The 15,885-nt window shown below is 60.7% G+C and overlaps 2 protein-coding genes across 2 annotated transcripts; both read left to right on the forward strand.

Moving 5' to 3' along the window:
• Positions 1-1,490: 1,490 nt before the first annotated feature.
• On the forward strand, positions 1,491-8,394 carry SMARCD1 (SWI/SNF related, matrix associated, actin dependent regulator of chromatin, subfamily d, member 1). The gene is made up of 13 exons (XM_027668488.1): positions 1,491-1,655; positions 1,730-1,917; positions 2,848-2,890; positions 2,978-3,100; positions 3,362-3,484; positions 3,965-4,081; positions 4,411-4,512; positions 4,783-4,944; positions 5,059-5,156; positions 5,603-5,738; positions 6,063-6,185; positions 6,420-6,521; positions 6,734-8,394. Exons 1-13 carry the CDS (start codon positions 1,491-1,493, stop codon positions 6,785-6,787), a joined length of 1,536 nt encoding a protein of 511 aa, XP_027524289.1. The 3' UTR covers positions 6,788-8,394.
• Positions 8,395-9,496: 1,102 nt separating this feature from the next.
• GPD1 (glycerol-3-phosphate dehydrogenase 1) lies at positions 9,497-14,932 on the forward strand. Its single transcript, XM_027668495.1, has 8 exons — positions 9,497-9,603; positions 10,152-10,329; positions 10,651-10,791; positions 11,173-11,311; positions 12,176-12,288; positions 12,630-12,863; positions 13,112-13,218; positions 13,460-14,932. The coding sequence occupies exons 1-8, from the start codon at positions 9,563-9,565 to the stop codon at positions 13,554-13,556; spliced, it is 1,050 nt and encodes a 349-aa protein (XP_027524296.1). The 5' UTR covers positions 9,497-9,562; the 3' UTR covers positions 13,557-14,932.
• Positions 14,933-15,885: the final 953 nt, after the last annotated feature.

Below are 15,885 nucleotides of genomic sequence, written 5' to 3' on the forward strand. Positions count from 1 at the left end.
GGGCCAGACCAAAGCCTGGGCATCCACAAAGGCCCCCAGGACCCCGTGGAGTTGGAATAACAGGGAGTGGGAGTGGGCAGGGAACGCTGAAATGCCAACCCCTCCCAGTCCCTTGGCTCCGCTCCTGTCCCCGTGGCTCCTGGAAATGGCAGAGGAGTGTTTTGCATTTCAAGCAGAACAAAGCTCTGATCCCTCCTGGCCCGAGCTGGAGCTGCAAAGGCCACGGGGTGGGATTTGAATGGGAGCAGGAGGAGAGAAGCCCAGGAGGGTGTTAATGAACCCCATTAACTGCAGCCAGAGCTGCCCCTGCCTGTTCCCTGCTCAGCACATTCCCGAGGCAGGGGCAGCCCTGTCCAACCTCCCCTTGGACACTCCCAGGGATGGGGCAGCCACAGCTTCTCTGGGAAACTGTGCCAGGGCCTCCCCACCCTCCCAGGGAGGAATTCCTTCCCAATATCCCATCTAACCCTGTTCCCTGTCAGTTTGAAGCCATTCCCCCTTGTCCTGGTACTCCCTTGGAAATAATCTCTCTCCCCCTTTCCTGCAGGTTCCTTTCAGGTCCTGGAAGGCCACAGTGAGGTCACCTCAAAGCCTTCCCTTCTCCAGGCTGAACAATCCCAATTCTCCAGCTTTTCCTTCCTGCTCCATCCCTCTGATCCTCTTGGAGCATCTCTGGACTGGCCCCAGCAGCTCCACGTCCTCCCTGTGCTGGGACCCCCCCGAGCTGGAGTCAGCCCTCATCAACTGATCATCACTAATTGTTTAATTAATGTGCTGTGGGTTTGTGTCCCTTTTCTCTCTGAGCTCCAGGGAATGGGAGCTTAATGTTAATACTTGCAGAAAGTGGCCTTTCCCTTTCCCATGGAGCTCCCTGTGGGACCCTGGGGAGATGGGAATGGCCATTTGTGCCTCCTGGAATGCTGAGAGATGTCCCTGCCATGTTTGGATGTTGGAGCCCTTCATCCCTCAGGGACAGACTCTGAGCCCCCAGGAAAACCACCCTCAATCCCATCCTTCACAGACCCTGTTCCCATTCCCAAATCCCTCTGGATCCTGTGCCCCCAAACTCAAACACCTGTTCCCATCCCAAATCCTGCAGGACCAACACCCCCAATCCCACCCCTCACAGACCCTGTTCCCATCCCAAATCCCGCAGGACCAACACCCCCAATCCCCCCTCATACCTTGATTCCCTCCCCTCACACCTCAATCCTTCCCCAATCCCAATTCCCTCCCCACTCCTCCTCATACCCCCAATCCCCTCCTCACACCCCAATCCCCCCCAAATCCCCAATCCCCCCCCCCCCCCCCCCAATCCCCCCTCAACGCCCCCCTTCCAAAATCCCCTCGCCCTCGGTCCTCCCCGCGGTCCTCCCCACCGCCAGGGGGCGCCGCCAGCGGAGGGCGGGGCTGGGGGGCGGCCCCTCCCCGCGTTCTCGCTCGCGGCGCGCGGGCCCGTTTCCGGCTCCGCTCCCTTTGTGCGGGACAAGATGGCGGCGCGGGCCGGGTTCCAGGCGGGGCCCGCGAGCGGCGGCGGCGGCGGCGCCGCTCCGGGGACCGCACTGGGCCCGGGCGCGCCGGGCGGGGCGGTTCGCATGGGCCCGGCGCCTGGGCAGGGCCTGTACCGCTCGCCGCTACCCGGAGCCGCCTACCCGGTGAGGCGGGGCGGCGCGGGGCGGGGCGCGGGGCCGGGCGCGGCGGGCGCTGACCGGGTGTGTTCTCTCCGCAGCGCCCCGGGATGTTACCGGGAGGCCGCCTGGCGCCGCAGGGCCCGGCCATGGGCCCGCCCGGCTACGGCGGGAGCCCCGCGGTGCGGCCCGCGCTGGCGCAGGCCGGGCTGGACCAGGCCCGCAAGCGGCCGGCGCCGCAGCAGCTCCAGCAGGTGCAGCCGCAGGCGGTGCCCAACCGCAACCACAAGTAAGGGACGGGGGGGAAACGGGGCGTCTCGGGGTATGGGCACATCCCGGGAGCATCCTGGGGGCATCCTGGGGCACTGGGAGCATCCCCGGGCGGCTGGGACATCCTGGGACAGCTGGGACACCTCGGGACATCCCAGGGCAGCAGGGGCATCCCGGAGTATTCTTGGAGCAGTGGGGACATCTGTGGGCACAGGGGACATCCCAGGGCATCCTGAGGCATCCCCGGGCGGCAGGGACATCCCAGGACATCCCTGGGCAGCTGGGATATCCAGGGACATCTCAGGGCATCCCCGGGGCGGTGGGGACATCCTGTGGCAGGAGGGACGTCACAGAGCATTCTTGGGACAGTGGGGACATCTGCGGGCAGAGGGGACATCCCAGGACATCCCTGGGCATCCTGAGACCATCCTGGGGCAGTGGGGACATCCCGAGGCTACTGGGTACATGGGCCCAGGCATGATGGGCACCCCGGGGCATCGGATGTAACCCCCTTTCCAAGGGATGTAACCCCCTTTCCAAAGGATGTAACCCCCTTTCTGAAGGATATAACCCCCTTTCCAAGGGATGTAACCCCCTTTCCAAAGGATGTAACCCCCTTTCTGAAGGATATAACCCCCTTTCCAAGGGATGTAACCCCCTTTCCAAGGGATGTAACCCCCTTTCTGAAGGATATAACCCCCTTTCCAAAGGATGTAACCCCCTTTCTGAAGGATATAACCCCCTTTCCAAGGGATGTAACCCCCTTTCCAAGTGCTGGGAGGGATGGCAAACCTTGAGGTCAGCAGTTAGTCAGTGCTGCAGGGCTCAGGTAACTGGTCAGCCCCACTGGGGCAGGCTCAGGTAACTGGTGAGTCCCTGCTGGTTTGGGAATTCCCGTGGCCAGATCCGTTCCCGTTTTCCCACCTGTTTGTGCCTCTTCCCCCGGCAGCGCCAAGAAGAAGAAGATGGCAGACAAAATCCTCCCTCAGCGGGTGAGTGGGAGCCAGGGGGAGGTAAAGGAGCCTTGGGCACTTTGGGGGAGCTGCTTGATGGGAATTTCCACCCTTGCCTGGCTGCAGATCCGGGAGCTGGTGCCCGAATCCCAAGCCTACATGGACCTGTTGGCCTTCGAGAGGAAACTGGACCAGACCATCATGAGGAAGCGCTTGGATATCCAGGAGGCTCTGAAACGTCCCATCAAGGTAGGGGAGTGCAGGGCAAATATCCAGGGGGGTGGAGGCTCCTGGAGGCTCCGGGCAGCGGGAGGGCACTGAGGGGTCGTGTCCTGGGAGTGTGGAATGTCGGGAACCTGCTGGGCACAGCCAGGGAGTGGGAGCAGCCACTCAGGAGAGGGGGAAGAATGAGGCAGCTGAAACATTGAGCTGAGTTTTAGCAAGGCCTGAGCAGGAGGAGGGAGCCCTGGAGGTGAGAGCTGAGGCTGAGCCGAGGCTTTTCCCTGGCAGCAAAAGCGGAAGCTGCGCATTTTCATCTCCAACACCTTCAACCCGGCCAAGTCGGACGCCGAGGACGGCGAGGGGACCGTGGCCTCCTGGGAGCTGCGGGTGGAAGGGAGGCTGCTGGAGGACGTAAGTGGCAAACACCCCACCTCAGAGGAGACTCTGGAATTGGCACTGAAACCAAGTTTCTTAGCGTCTGAGAGCGCAGCTGGGGCTTGATCTCCTCCTCCCGTCTCTGTTTTCCAAGGAGTCTGGTGGTGACGAGACCGAGAGCCCAGCCTGGAGACCGATGGGTATCCCCATGGCAGGACAATGAGTTGTCCAAAGTTCTTAGAGCTGGGAGAATCCCTGGTGAGAGCAGCTCAGTGTCCCCAAAGCTCTGAGAACCAGGGCACTGTACGTACCCGCCGAGGGGTTTCGCTCCCGCCAGCTCGTCTCTAACTCCAGCCTTTCCCCTTCTTCTGACTTGGAAACTTTGATTTTTTTCGAGCCCATGTGGGTGAATTCAGGTGTTCAGATCTTACACAGGAGCTGTCGTGCACGGTGGGCTGTGCTCTGAGTGCTGAGACTTGCTGTCCTAACCCCTCTTCCTCCCTGTGTTGCTTGCAGTCTGCTCTGTCCAAATACGATGCCACCAAGCAGAAAAGAAAGTTCTCATCCTTCTTTAAATCTCTGGTCATTGAACTTGATAAAGACCTGTATGGCCCTGACAATCACCTAGTAGAGGTGAGCTGCTTTTTGCTGTCTTATCTCTGAACGTGGGTTGGTGTTTCAGCTGGTGGGGTTTTGTGTGTAGCACTTGTGACCTGGGAGGTGGGGGATCCTCGAGTCAAAAGCTCTTTGAATCCTCCCTTAAGCTTTTCCTCTCACCTGCTGAGGGTCTGATAAACGTATTAACTCTCGTTTCAAGCCATAAGTGGGAATAATCTGAGCTTTCTCTGGGCGGGTGGGATTTACTGGCAAAGCTTCTGGGTGCCCAGCAGCGGGAGCAGAGGGGGTGCAGGGGGAGGCACCACACGTGGGGGGGTGTTTCTGAATTCCCTCTCCTGTCCCAGTGGCACAGGACTGCCACGACTCAGGAGACAGACGGCTTCCAGGTGAAGAGGCCGGGGGACGTGAACGTGCGCTGCACTGTGCTGCTGATGCTGGATTACCAGGTGAGGCAGGAGGAAAAAATTCCCCCCTGGAAGCGTGGGGAGGCCCTGAGGTTGCCCAGAGAAGCTGTGGCTGCCCTTGGATCCCTGGAAAGTGCCCAAGGCCGGGTTGGAGCATCCTGGTGCAGCGGAAGGTGTCAGGGGTGGGGCTGGGTGGGCTTTAAGGTCCCTTCCAACCCAGACTGTTCCACGGTTCCGTGCTGGGAGCAGCGGTGCCGGGCACCATCTCACCAGTGCCTGGCACCATCTCAGCCCTCCGTGCTCCTCATGCAGCCCCCCCAGTTCAAGCTGGACCCCCGCCTGGCTCGGCTGCTGGGGATCCACACGCAGACCCGGCCCGTCATCATCCAGGCCCTCTGGCAGTACATCAAGACCCACAAGCTGCAGGACCCCCACGAGCGGGAGTTCGTCATCTGTGACAAGTACCTGCAGCAGGTGAGGGGGCCCCGGAGCAGCTCCTGGCCCAGCTGCCCTGGGTGGGGTGGGCGGAGGGTGGGTGGGCTGCCCTGAGCCCCCCCAGCCCTCCCTCAGCCCCTGTCTCTGCCCCAGATCTTCGAGTCCCAGCGCATGAAGTTCTCCGAAATCCCACAGAGGCTCCACGCGCTGCTGATGCCCCCCGAGCCCATCATCATCAACCACGTGATCAGGTGAGGCTGCTCCACGGGAATTCCCGTTCCCAGGAAGGGCTGGATGGGGAAGGATCACAGGAGGATGGTGTGATACATCCTGGTTTTAGCAGCAGCTCCCGTGTTAACCTGTCATCTGTTTGTTACCACGTCCTCTGTTACCACATCCCTCTTTTCCAGAGGCTTTCCCACATCCACGCTGTCCTTTGCCATGGACAGAAACCTGCCTGGAGCAATCACTCCTAGTGCTTTGCTGCTGCTGGGACTGAGGCTGACACTGGCACAGCTTGTCCCTGTCCCTGCCTGCAGTCCACATGCTGCAGCATCCCAGAGGAGCTGCGTTTGCTCCTTGAGCTACTTCCATTTGGACTCCTCCCAGATTTTGCCTTTTTTCTTGACCTACTAACTCATTTTGGCTCCTTTCTTGAGCTGCTCCCTGATTCTGCCTTTTTGTGGATGTCCCCCAGTGTTGACCCAAATGACCAGAAGAAAACAGCCTGCTATGACATTGATGTGGAGGTGGATGACACTTTGAAAACCCAGATGAATTCCTTTCTGCTCTCCACAGCCAGTCAGCAGGAAATCGCTGCTCTGGATAACAAGGTAGGAAAAGCTTTTTGGGGTCTGCTCTGCTTGGAGCTGGGCAGGGAAGTGTCTCTGGAGCAGGTGAAGCTGGACAGGACAGGAGTGTTTGGAAGCTGGAGTGGGGTGAGCTGTGCTTACAAACTTGTGGCTGCACCCGGGAGTGTAAATCTTAAAGCAAACGCTCCGTGGGAAAATTGGGGAATATTTAGGGCAGGAAATTGGGAACTGAGAGTCCTCTGACAGGTGTAAGTGAGCCAGAATTTGCCCTCTTGTGTTGTGCCTCTTGATGTTTGTGACCTTTCCCTCATTCAGCAGCTCTACTCTTGTGTTTGTGCCCTTCAGATCCACGAAACCATCGAGACCATCAACCAGCTGAAGACTCAGCGCGAGTTCATGCTGAGCTTCGCCCGGGACCCTCAGGGCTTCATCAACGACTGGCTGCAGTCCCAGTGCCGGGACTTGAAGGTAAAAAGCTTTGTCTTGTGTGGAAGGTGGATCCAGTCACACGCTCCCCTCATTACAGCGAGCTCCTGCAGGGAGAGAGAGAGGCAATTTCCTGCTTGGAAAGCAAGACTGGAATTGGAGTCGAGCACAGGAACGTGACCTGAGCGCTCTGAGAGGAAAGGGGAGGGTCTGCTCGGCACAGCCAGAGCTTTTTGCACTCCCTGAGCTGCTGTCGTGTCCCTTTGTGCTCTGCAGACAATGACTGATGTTGTTGGGAACCCCGAGGAGGAGCGGAGAGCCGAGTTCTACTTCCAGCCCTGGGCGCAGGAGGCCGTGTGCCGGTACTTCTACTCCAAGGTGGGTGTCCCTGAGCAGGGGTCCCTCTCCCTGCCTGTCACTCCTCGGGGCACCCTCTCCCTGCCTGTCACTCCTCAGGGCACCCTCTCCCTGCCTGTCACTCCTCGGGGGTGAAGGTCCCAGGGGGAAGGTCCCAGTTGGAGCCCAGCCTTTGCCAGCTGGGTGCCGTTGTGGTGTCCCAGCAGCAGTTACAGACTCGGCTTCTCCTGCAGGTGCAGCAGCGACGGCAGGAACTGGAGCAGGCCCTGGGCATCAGGAACACATAGGGCTGCCCTGCTCCTGCCCAGCAGCACGGCTGTTTGTGGAGACAGAGCTGCAGAGCTCGCTGGTCCAGCTCCCAGGATCCCACTCCAGCAGCGAGGCCCCTGTTCCTCCTCCTGGCGTTGTCCCTGCTGGGGGCAAGTCCAGGACAGCGGGGCTCTCGTGGGGTGTGACAGGCAGACAGGCTCCACCCAGCACACATTTCTACCTGGTTCTCTTCCTGACTGTTGCCTTGTCAGCCCCGAGGCTCCCACGAGCCCCCCCGTGACTCCGCAGTGTCCCCGGTAGCCAGAGCTGACTTGGAGCCCTCTCCCAGCCCGTCCCTGCCCAGCCAGCAGTGGGCTGTGGCACTCTGGAAGCCTGGCTCTGCTCTAAGGTGTGGCTGGGCTCTTCCCTGCCACGTTTTACAGCCCGTGCCAGGCGCTGTCGTGGGCAGGATGCCGTGGGCTGACATACCTCCCTGCCCTGACCCCCCTCCTCGGAGGGTGCTGCTGCACTGGGGCTGCCCCACAGGTCACTCCCCTCCTCGAGGAAGTTACTGGACTGTGTAGAGAATTGCTTCTTCCCTTCTCCCTTTTTCCCTGTCCGTTCCTTTTTGTGTTCTGTGACGGGCTGTCCTGAGCTGGGATCACAGGGAGACGGAAGTTTTGGCTTCCTGCAGGGCTTTGGAAGTTTGGAGTGATGCAACTCTCTGCCCTTCAGACACCTACACGTGGGTTCCCAGCAAACCACGTGGCTGCTTGTTTTCCCTGGAGCAGGGAGAGGGGATGCAGCAGCTGCCTGGAGCTGTGCATGGACACAGTGCCCTGGGCTCATTGCTTTGGGGACAGTTGTTGTCCTGTGTCACTTGCTGTGGGGACCAGAGGCTCCCTCGTGTGGATCCGAGGGTGGAACAGGACAGTCCTTGGGAATGGACATTTTTCCAAGCATATGTGAGTCAGCAGGTGTTTCCATGCCGAAGCTCCTGTGGTTTTTAGTCAAGTTTTAGGTCATGGGGCTGCCATAGGGCCCAGCATGGTTCAGGAATGTACAAATAGATTTACTGTGGGCAGTAGCAGCCCCGATGCCTCTTCATGGAATGAATTACTGGTGGTCAGGAGCACCAAACGGCTCCTCTTCACCCCAACCCCAGTGTTTCTGCTCGGAACCACAACGCAAATGGACTTGAAAGTTGGTCTGGACTCCCTTGGGATGGCTGCAGGATCCCCTTCCTGCCCAGCCCTCCCTCGGGGTGGCCGAGGGGGCTGCTGTGAGCTGGAGCACCTCGGTGGCCCTGCTGCTCCTCGTGTCTGTGTAACTCCATGTCCGTGAGTAATAGACTCTCGACCTCCCCTCTCCTTTGCCCCCCTGAAACGCTCCTCTGTGGTACTGGGGTGAAGGGCTTGGTGCTGGAGAAGCAGCCCCTGACTCCTCAGGGTACCCCCACGTGAGGGATGTGCCGAGTCCTGCGTAGGCAAACGTAGCTGTTGCAGAGTAACTGCTTTTCTTAACTGAATATTTACAGTTTTTTTCCATGGACCAAATCTTTTTTTTTGTTTTGTTTTTTGTTTTTTTTTTGTACTGTATCCTTGTAGACGTCACCCAGTTTTAATAAAAGACTCCTGTGAAGGAAGCTGTCCTCCTCCTTCGTGCTGGCAGCTCCCCGTGGGGGATGACACTCCAGTGACAGGACAGGATTATCTCCACTTTCTTCCTTTTTTTTTTTTCCCCTTCTCAAAGCCAGCTGGGTTAAGTGACTGGAGAGAAAATGTTCTTCATATTTTGGCCTTTTATAGCGAGCCCTCCATAGAGGGATCTCCCAACTCAGACTCTGCTGAGCCTTTGCAAAAGTGCTTTTGTGCTGAACAAAGTAACTTGAGCAGAACTGGAAATCCAGTGGCCAGGGCTAATAAATCCTGAAGTGCCCAGTGCCCACACTCTGCTGGGCTGTGGCAGCCTGTTACAGGCCCCAGGGGACTCGGGCAGAATTTGGAGGAAACTGTATTAAAGTTCACGTGCACAAGGGTTTACAATGATGCAAAAGGGGAATTGTTCTCTTCGCCCTGGTGGTTTATAGAGCTGAAAATGCCTCCCAGCAAACCTGGGAGCCCCTGGGGCAAGGAAAGGATCCTCTGTGAGGTGGAAAACGCTGCTGCCTCAGGCTGAGATTGAGGCAGGAGCCAAGTCCAGGTCGTTCTTACTCCTTACCTGGGGGCAAAGTGGCACTTTTAGGAAGACAGAACGAAATGTTTTTATGCAGAAAAGGAGGGAGAGGCTCGGCAGACAGCTAAAGACCTCCTCGGGGGCTGCAGCTCCTCCCGAGGGGCAGCTCCGGTCTCTGTGAGCAGGGACAGGACCCAGGGAAGGGCTGGAGCTGTGTCGTGGAGGGTTTAGGGGGGATCTCAGGAAAAAGTTCTTCCCCAGAGGGTGGTTGGGCACTGAGCAGGCTCCCCAGGGCAGCGGGCACAGCACCAAGGCTGCCAGAGCTCCGGGAGCGTTTGGACAACGCTCCCAGGGACAGGGTGGGATTGTCGGGGTGGATTCTGATCCTCGCGGGTCCCTTCCAACTCGGGATATTCCACGATTCTGCGATTCAGCGAGCGGCTCCTGGTTCTGCGGGGGATCCGAACCGCTCCGGGTCTCTGCACTTTGCCCCCGAGCGCGGAGCCCCGGCCGTGCCCGCGGTGCCCCCGGGGCGAGGCGGGGCCGGGGGCGGGCCGGGGGCCGCCCCTGCTCCGGGGCGCCCTTGAAATAGCGGGCGGCGGGTCCGGTTCCCGCAGCGCCCCGGTCCTGGCACCACCATGGGTGGCAAGAAGGTTTGCGTCGTGGGCTCCGGCAACTGGTGAGCGCTGGGATCACCCGTGTCCCCCGGGCCAGCACAGCGCGGTCCCTTGTCCCCTCCTGTGGTACCGGTCCCAGGGTGAGCAGCGGTGCCCTGGGCTCCCCCGGTGGCCTGGGATCCTCGGTGCTCTGGGATCCTTGGTGCCCTGGGATCCTTGGTGCCTTGGGCTCTCCGGTGCCCTGGGCTCCTTGGTGGCACCGGTCCCAGGGTGAGCAGCAGTGCCCTGGGCTCCCCAGTGCCCTGGGCTCCCCTCAGTGCCCTGGTATCTCCAGTGCCCTGGGTTCCCCCGGTGTCCTGGTATCCCCGTTGCCCTGGGCTCCCCTCGGTGTCCTGGGCTCTCTGGTGCCCTGGTATCCCTGGTGCCCTGGGATCCTCGGTGCTCTGGGATCCTCGGTGCCCTGAGATCCCCTCGGTGCCCTGGGTTCCCCTTGGTGCCCTGTGCTCCCCTCGGTGCCCTGGGCTCCCTGGTGCCCTGGTATCCCCGTTGCCCTGGGCTCTCCGGTGCCCTATGCTCCCCCGGTGCCCACGGCCCCGCTGTGCCCTCGCAGGGGCTCTGCCATCGCCAAGATCGTCGGTGCCAACGCGGCGCGGCTGAGCGGCTTCGAGAGCCAGGTGAACATGTGGGTGCTGCAGGAGGAGGTGGGCGGCCGGCGCCTCACCGACATCATCAACGCCGAGCACGAGAACGTCAAGTACCTGCCCGGGCACAAACTGCCCCCCAACGTGGTGAGCGTGGGGGCTGCCAGCCCCGAGGGGCACAGCTGATGGCGCCGGGGGGCTGCTGGGGTGTGAGGGAGGGGATGTGTGGGGCTCGCTGACACCCTCCTGCTGACCTTGATCCGCGTTTGGATGAGCTGCAGCCCCGGCTGCTCTCGCTGCCCACCTTTGTCCCCCCCTCTCTGGCGTCCCGCGGGCTGGGCTGGAGGCCATGTGGCTGCCTCCGAGCTGGCACCGTCCCGCTCTGCTCCAGCTCTGCTCCAGCCCCTGCCAGCCCTGGCAGGGACCTCGGTGTGGTGACTTCGGGCCCTTCCTTCCCTTCTCTGTCAGGTGGCAGAGCCAGACCTGCTCAAAGCCTGCGCGGGGGCCGACGTGCTCCTGTTCGTGGTGCCCCACCAGTTCATCGGCGGCGTCTGCGACCAGCTCAAGGGCCACGTGAAGAAAGAGGCCGTGGGGATGTCGCTCATCAAGGTGGGGAGGAGCTGGAAGCAGCCCGGCTCGGAGGGGCTGCAAAGGGAATCCTGGGATTTGGGGGCGGAAATGGGGTGATGGGGGGGTGTGGGGGATGTGGGGAGAGGGGGGGCAGAGTCTTCGTGGGGATTTGGAGGTGCTGGTGAGAGCACGTGGGGGATCTGTGAGGAGCAGGGCACAGCTCGGCGTGTTGGGATCACAGTGGGAACGTTGCAGGACAGGGAATGGCGGGATTGGGATGGGGGGCAGGTGTCCAGGAGGGGCTCATGTCTCGTTGAGGAGGTGGTGATCACTCAAAGGTTGGACTCGGTGATCTCAGAGGTCTTTTCCAACCGAATTGACTCGGTGGTTCTGCGACCTCTGTCCTCGGTTGTCTCCCAGGGCGTGGACGAAGGACCAGATGGGCTGAGGCTGATCTCGGACATCATCCATGAGAAACTGGGAATAGAGATGACCGTGCTCATGGGGGCCAACATTGCCAATGAGGTGGCAGATGAGAAGTTCTGTGAAACCACCATTGGTAAGGAGCCATTGTCCCTCCTCGTTAGCAGCCTTCGTTTGTGATGAGAGGCAAAGTGGGGGGCACAAAAGTGCAGCTCAAACTGCTGGCTGAGCCGGCCCTTTTCCCTGGGAAGGCAGGAGATTCCCCAGGAGCTGGCTGAGCTCATTCCCAGGGTTTATGATGGGATCACTCGTTTTGTTAACAACAGGGTTGTGTGGCTAAAACTTTCCTGCCAGCACCGTGCCTGGCACAAGTTAAAGGGGTGGACACCATGAGGCACTTGAGGAATAAGTTCCACCCTTCATTTCCTTGGGCTTCACGGGATGCTCACCTGGATCTCACATTATTGCCCAGCCAGGGCTGCTTGGAAGTTGATCTGTTCCAACACCCTGCACACTGTTGGGAACCGTGCCCGGAGCCAAAACCAACACAGCAGTTTGCTGGGTTAGAGGCTGTGGGATTCAAAGTGTCTGTGTTTAGTGAAACAACAGCCAGCACGCTGGGCAGGAGGCTGGGGAGGTGGAACAGAGCCCACGGTCCCTGTGAACACACAGGACCCCCGCAACAACGGGCTCCAACCCCAAATCTGCAGCCTTTGAAGATGCCTTTAACCCACTGGGCAGGTCATTTGTGCCTTGCTTGATGAAGCAGCAGGGAGTTCTCTGGGAGTTCTCCGGGAGTGCCAAGGCTGAGCGTTGCTTATCTCTCAGGCCATGTGTGCCTGGCTCTTGGGGGACCTGCAAATGTTTGGCCACGTCCATCGGTTGGGCAATAGGTTCCTGTCCCTGGATGAGCTGCAGGGGACAGCACGGTCCTACCTCGGGGTTTTTCCCCCTCATCTTCCTCCTCCTCCTCCTCCTCCTCCTCCCTTTGTCTCCTCAGGCTGCAAGAACACGAAGCACGGGCAGATGCTGAAGGAGCTGATGCAGACCCCCAACTTCCGAGTGTCGGTGGTGCAGGAAGCCGACACCGTGGAGATCTGTGGGGCTCTCAAGGTGGGTGTGCAGGGCTTGGCCAGCAGAGCCTGGGGGGGCCTGCAGGGCTCTGCAGGGAGCTCTGGGGAGGAGGCTGCCAGGGGAGAGGCTGCCAGGGGAGAGGCTGCCAGGGGAACGGACCCCACTGTGGCTGCTGAGACCTTTGAGGCACAGGCCAGACTTTGGAGGGACTTTGGAGGGACTTCGGAGGGACTCGTCCCGTTCAGCCGCTCGGAGGGATGATGGGCACTGGCACAGGCAGGACCTGGTGCTCAGGATCCCCACACGAGACAAACCATGGGCACAGCAAAGCCCTGAGCTCTGCTGGGAACAGATCCCTCCACGTTCCCGTCGTTTTCCAGAACGTGGTGGCCGTGGGAGCCGGTTTCTGCGACGGGCTGGGCTATGGCGACAACACGAAGGCCGCCGTGATCCGCCTGGGGCTGATGGAGATGACTGGCTTTGCCAAACTCTTCTGCAAGGGCCCCGTCACCCCCACCACCTTCCTGGAGAGCTGCGGGGTCGCCGACCTCATCACCACCTGCTACGGGGGCCGCAACCGCAAGGTTGCCGAGGCTTTTGCCAAGACGGGGAAGGTGAGAGGGGCTGGGAGCGGCTGGTGTTGAGGGTGGGGGGTGTGGAGCTGTGCCAGGGCAGGGTCAGGCTGGATCTCAGGAAAAGGTTCTTCCCCCAGAGGGTGGTTGGGCACTGACCAGGCTCCCCAGGGCAGTGGGCACGGCCCCAAGGCTGCCAGAGCTTCGGGAGGGTTTGGAAAACGCCCTCAGGCACGGGGTGGGATTGTGGGGGTTGCAGGCCCAGCTCCTCACTGGCTGGGTTGTTTCAGTCCGTCGAGCAGCTGGAGAAGGAGATGCTGAATGGGCAGAAGCTGCAGGGCCCCCAGACGTCTGCTGAGGTGCATCGGATCCTCAAGAGCAAGAACGTGGTGGAGAAGTGAGTGCTGGAATCTGCTGGGCTGGGGCTGCAACCCTTTCCTGCAGCAGCAGGGGAAACCCCCCCTTGGTGTCTCAGCTGTTCAGGGCAATCCGTGCACTGCCCACATCACGCCAGCCAGGCAGGATTCCTGCTGGATGGGGCCCAGTGCCACTGTCCCACCTGCTCCTGCTCGTCAGGGCAGCAGTCGAGGTGCTCTGACCCTGCCAGCTGTGGTGTCTCTGTGTCCGTCTGCCCACAGGTTCCCCCTCTTCACCGCCGTGTATCAGATCTGCTACGAGGGCAAACCTGTCACTGACTTCATCAAGTGTCTCCAGAACCACCCTGAGCACATGTGAGGGGCTCTGCCTGCCAGGCCACCGGCCCTGCTGAGACGCGCAGAGACTCCCGCCCGCACCAGCCCGACCTGCTGCCACAGCTTTGTGAGGAGTCCGGGTCTCCTGGGAGCCTTGGCAGGGTGCTGGAAGGGCAGAGGGTCCCTTCCCCAGCCCTGGACGCTGCCAGCCTGAGCCTGGCACAGAGGTACCTGCTGACCTCCCTCTCTCTGTGAAGGGCTCGTTTAGTTTCTGCCGCTCTCTAAGGTCTGCCCTGAGCGGGACTGAGCATCTTCCTCCTTCCATTTCCTCCTGCTGTGATGGATTCAGCTCTGGGAAGGACTCTGTCGTGGTTGATACGAGCTGGGAGGACAAACAGTGCCCCGAGTCCTCCCTCTGAGCCCCACGGGGCCACTCTGGGTGACACCAGCCCTTCCCTGCCTGCTGCTGCTGCTTTTGGCCTCCCTGCCTGGTGGAGAGGGCACAGTCCCCCCTGCCAGGCTCCACCCGCTGAGCAAAGCTCCTCAGGACTCCCAGAGGTGCTGAGAATCTTCTTTCTAAGCAGCACCAGCGCCAGGCAATGGCATTCCTTGCCACCCTGCCATGTGCTGCTTCCCGAGCCACCCCCAGCTGCTCCTGCTGGCCCAGTGCTGCTCCACAGCTCCAGAGGGACACTTTGGGGCTTGTTTGTTTAGAGCTTTTGCTCTCGCAGTCCCACCTGGCCCCTGCCCCGGGGAACTCCCCTGCTGTCACGGGTTTGCCTGTGGGAATTCCACGCCCGCTGACTTCTCTCCCTGTCCCACTTTATCCTCTGGGGCTTGGCACTGCAGGGACCAACTGCCCCCCAAGTCTCTGTGCCCCCTGCCTTGTACCTGCAGAGCCAGGGGGTGGGTACAGGGCACCTGGGTCATGTTGCTGTTAAATAAACGACCCACAGCCACACTTTGCCCTCTCAGGCTCACTTCAGCCTGTGCTTTTAGCCTGCTCTGTGCTCCCAGCTGGGAGCTGAGGAGCAGGTCCCACGCCTTCCCTGCCGTGGGGATGCTGCAAACTGCCCGCTGGCACCGGGGCAGGAATGGGCATGTGATCCACGACAGGTACAGGGCAGGGCAGAGGTCTGAGGCCTCACATTGGGCCTGTGAAACTTGCCCCTTGTCCAGGCAGGTGCCACGTGTCCCCCTGCTCCTCTGCAGCTGGCGGTGTTTGCTCAAGGCCAGCGTGTCCAGCGGTCACTGATCCTGCCTGGGCTGGAATTCTGGAACGCTGGAGTGCTGCAGGGCTCCCGGTGCCCCCCATTCGGGTCTCTGATGGGCATTGTGCTTTTAAACTGGCAATAAACACGGAGAGGAGAGGAGAGGGGAGATGCTCTCCCTGCTCTGCGGCTCCGGTGCGTCGCTGCCGTTGGGTTGGTGCCTGCCGGACTCGCCGAGCGCTCAGAACAGGGCACTGCCCGTTCCCTCCTGGCTCTGCACCCTCCCGGGCTGTCCCAGAAACAGCAAGAATGTCCCCGCAGGTCCCTGTTTATGTCACACAGTGTCCCACTTGCTTTGTCTCAGCAGCGGTTCCAGGATTAAAGTTTGGCTGTGGGACCGCAGCAGGTCGGGACCGCGGCGTTGAGCCGGGTCCAGAGTCCTCACCTGGGGCCTGCAGGAGCTGGGCCAGGCCCCCACTGTGCCCCACACACCCGGGGCCTCCCCTCCTCTGATGTCCTGGCTCTGCACGCCGTGGGGTTTTATTCATCTCCTCCCAGCTGCTCTGCCCTGACTCGCCTCGTCCCCGGCTGTCTCTGAAGGTGCCTCGTCCCGAGTGACCTTTGCAGGGCTCCGAGCCCTGCGCTCGGCGTCTTGCGAGGGGAATTTAATCTGCTGGCACTGCTCTTGTTTCTGTGCCTTTTATTAGCCACGTTTTCTCACCAGGCGCTCGGCGACCTTTAAATTCAGGGAGCCGGCAGGGCCTCCTCTGCCGAGGAGCTTAATTGAGCTTGGAGGGAGGATAAAGGAAGTCCAGCGTGTTCCTGCAGGGCTGGCACGACTTGTGGTTCCCTTTGTCTTCGAGCGCTTTCAGGAGTCCGAGTGTTTGGACATGAGGCTCGTGCAGGAAAGAGGATCCCCGAGCTCTGCTCCCAACCAGCACCTGCCTGGAGCTGCAGCAGGATCCAGCGGGGAGTTGTGTTTAGCTGGGAGCTCCTCGGAGGTGGAAATGCTTCGGGCATCCCCCTCATCTGGGTTTCTTTTGACTCTGCCAGCGCCAGAGTCCCTGCAGAGCTTCGCTCCCGAGTCTCACCTGGGGGGACCAGCACACGGATCTCTCGCTTTCAGACACCCCACTCCGGAGCTGGGAGCTCCTGAGCTAT

Source organism: Corapipo altera, unplaced genomic scaffold (genome assembly GCF_003945725.1).
Source record: "Corapipo altera isolate COAL_440 unplaced genomic scaffold, ASM394572v1 290, whole genome shotgun sequence".
NCBI lineage: Eukaryota > Metazoa > Chordata > Aves > Passeriformes > Pipridae > Corapipo > Corapipo altera.

Excerpts from the sequence above, each read along its gene's own strand:
- GPD1 (XM_027668495.1), top strand. The coding sequence starts at position 9,563 with ATGGGTGGCAAGAAGGTTTGCGTCGTGGGCTCCGGCAACTG. Across the intron at positions 10,330-10,650 it reads ACAAACTGCCCCCCAACGTG|GTGGCAGAGCCAGACCTGCT; the intron begins GTGAGCGTGGGG and ends CTTCTCTGTCAG. Across the intron at positions 12,864-13,111 it reads CTTTTGCCAAGACGGGGAAG|TCCGTCGAGCAGCTGGAGAA; the intron begins GTGAGAGGGGCT and ends GGGTTGTTTCAG.
- SMARCD1 (XM_027668488.1), top strand. The coding sequence starts at position 1,491 with ATGGCGGCGCGGGCCGGGTTCCAGGCGGGGCCCGCGAGCGGCGGCGGC. Across the intron at positions 1,918-2,847 it reads GTGCCCAACCGCAACCACAA|CGCCAAGAAGAAGAAGATGG; the intron begins GTAAGGGACGGG and ends TTCCCCCGGCAG. Across the intron at positions 2,891-2,977 it reads ACAAAATCCTCCCTCAGCGG|ATCCGGGAGCTGGTGCCCGA; the intron begins GTGAGTGGGAGC and ends GCCTGGCTGCAG.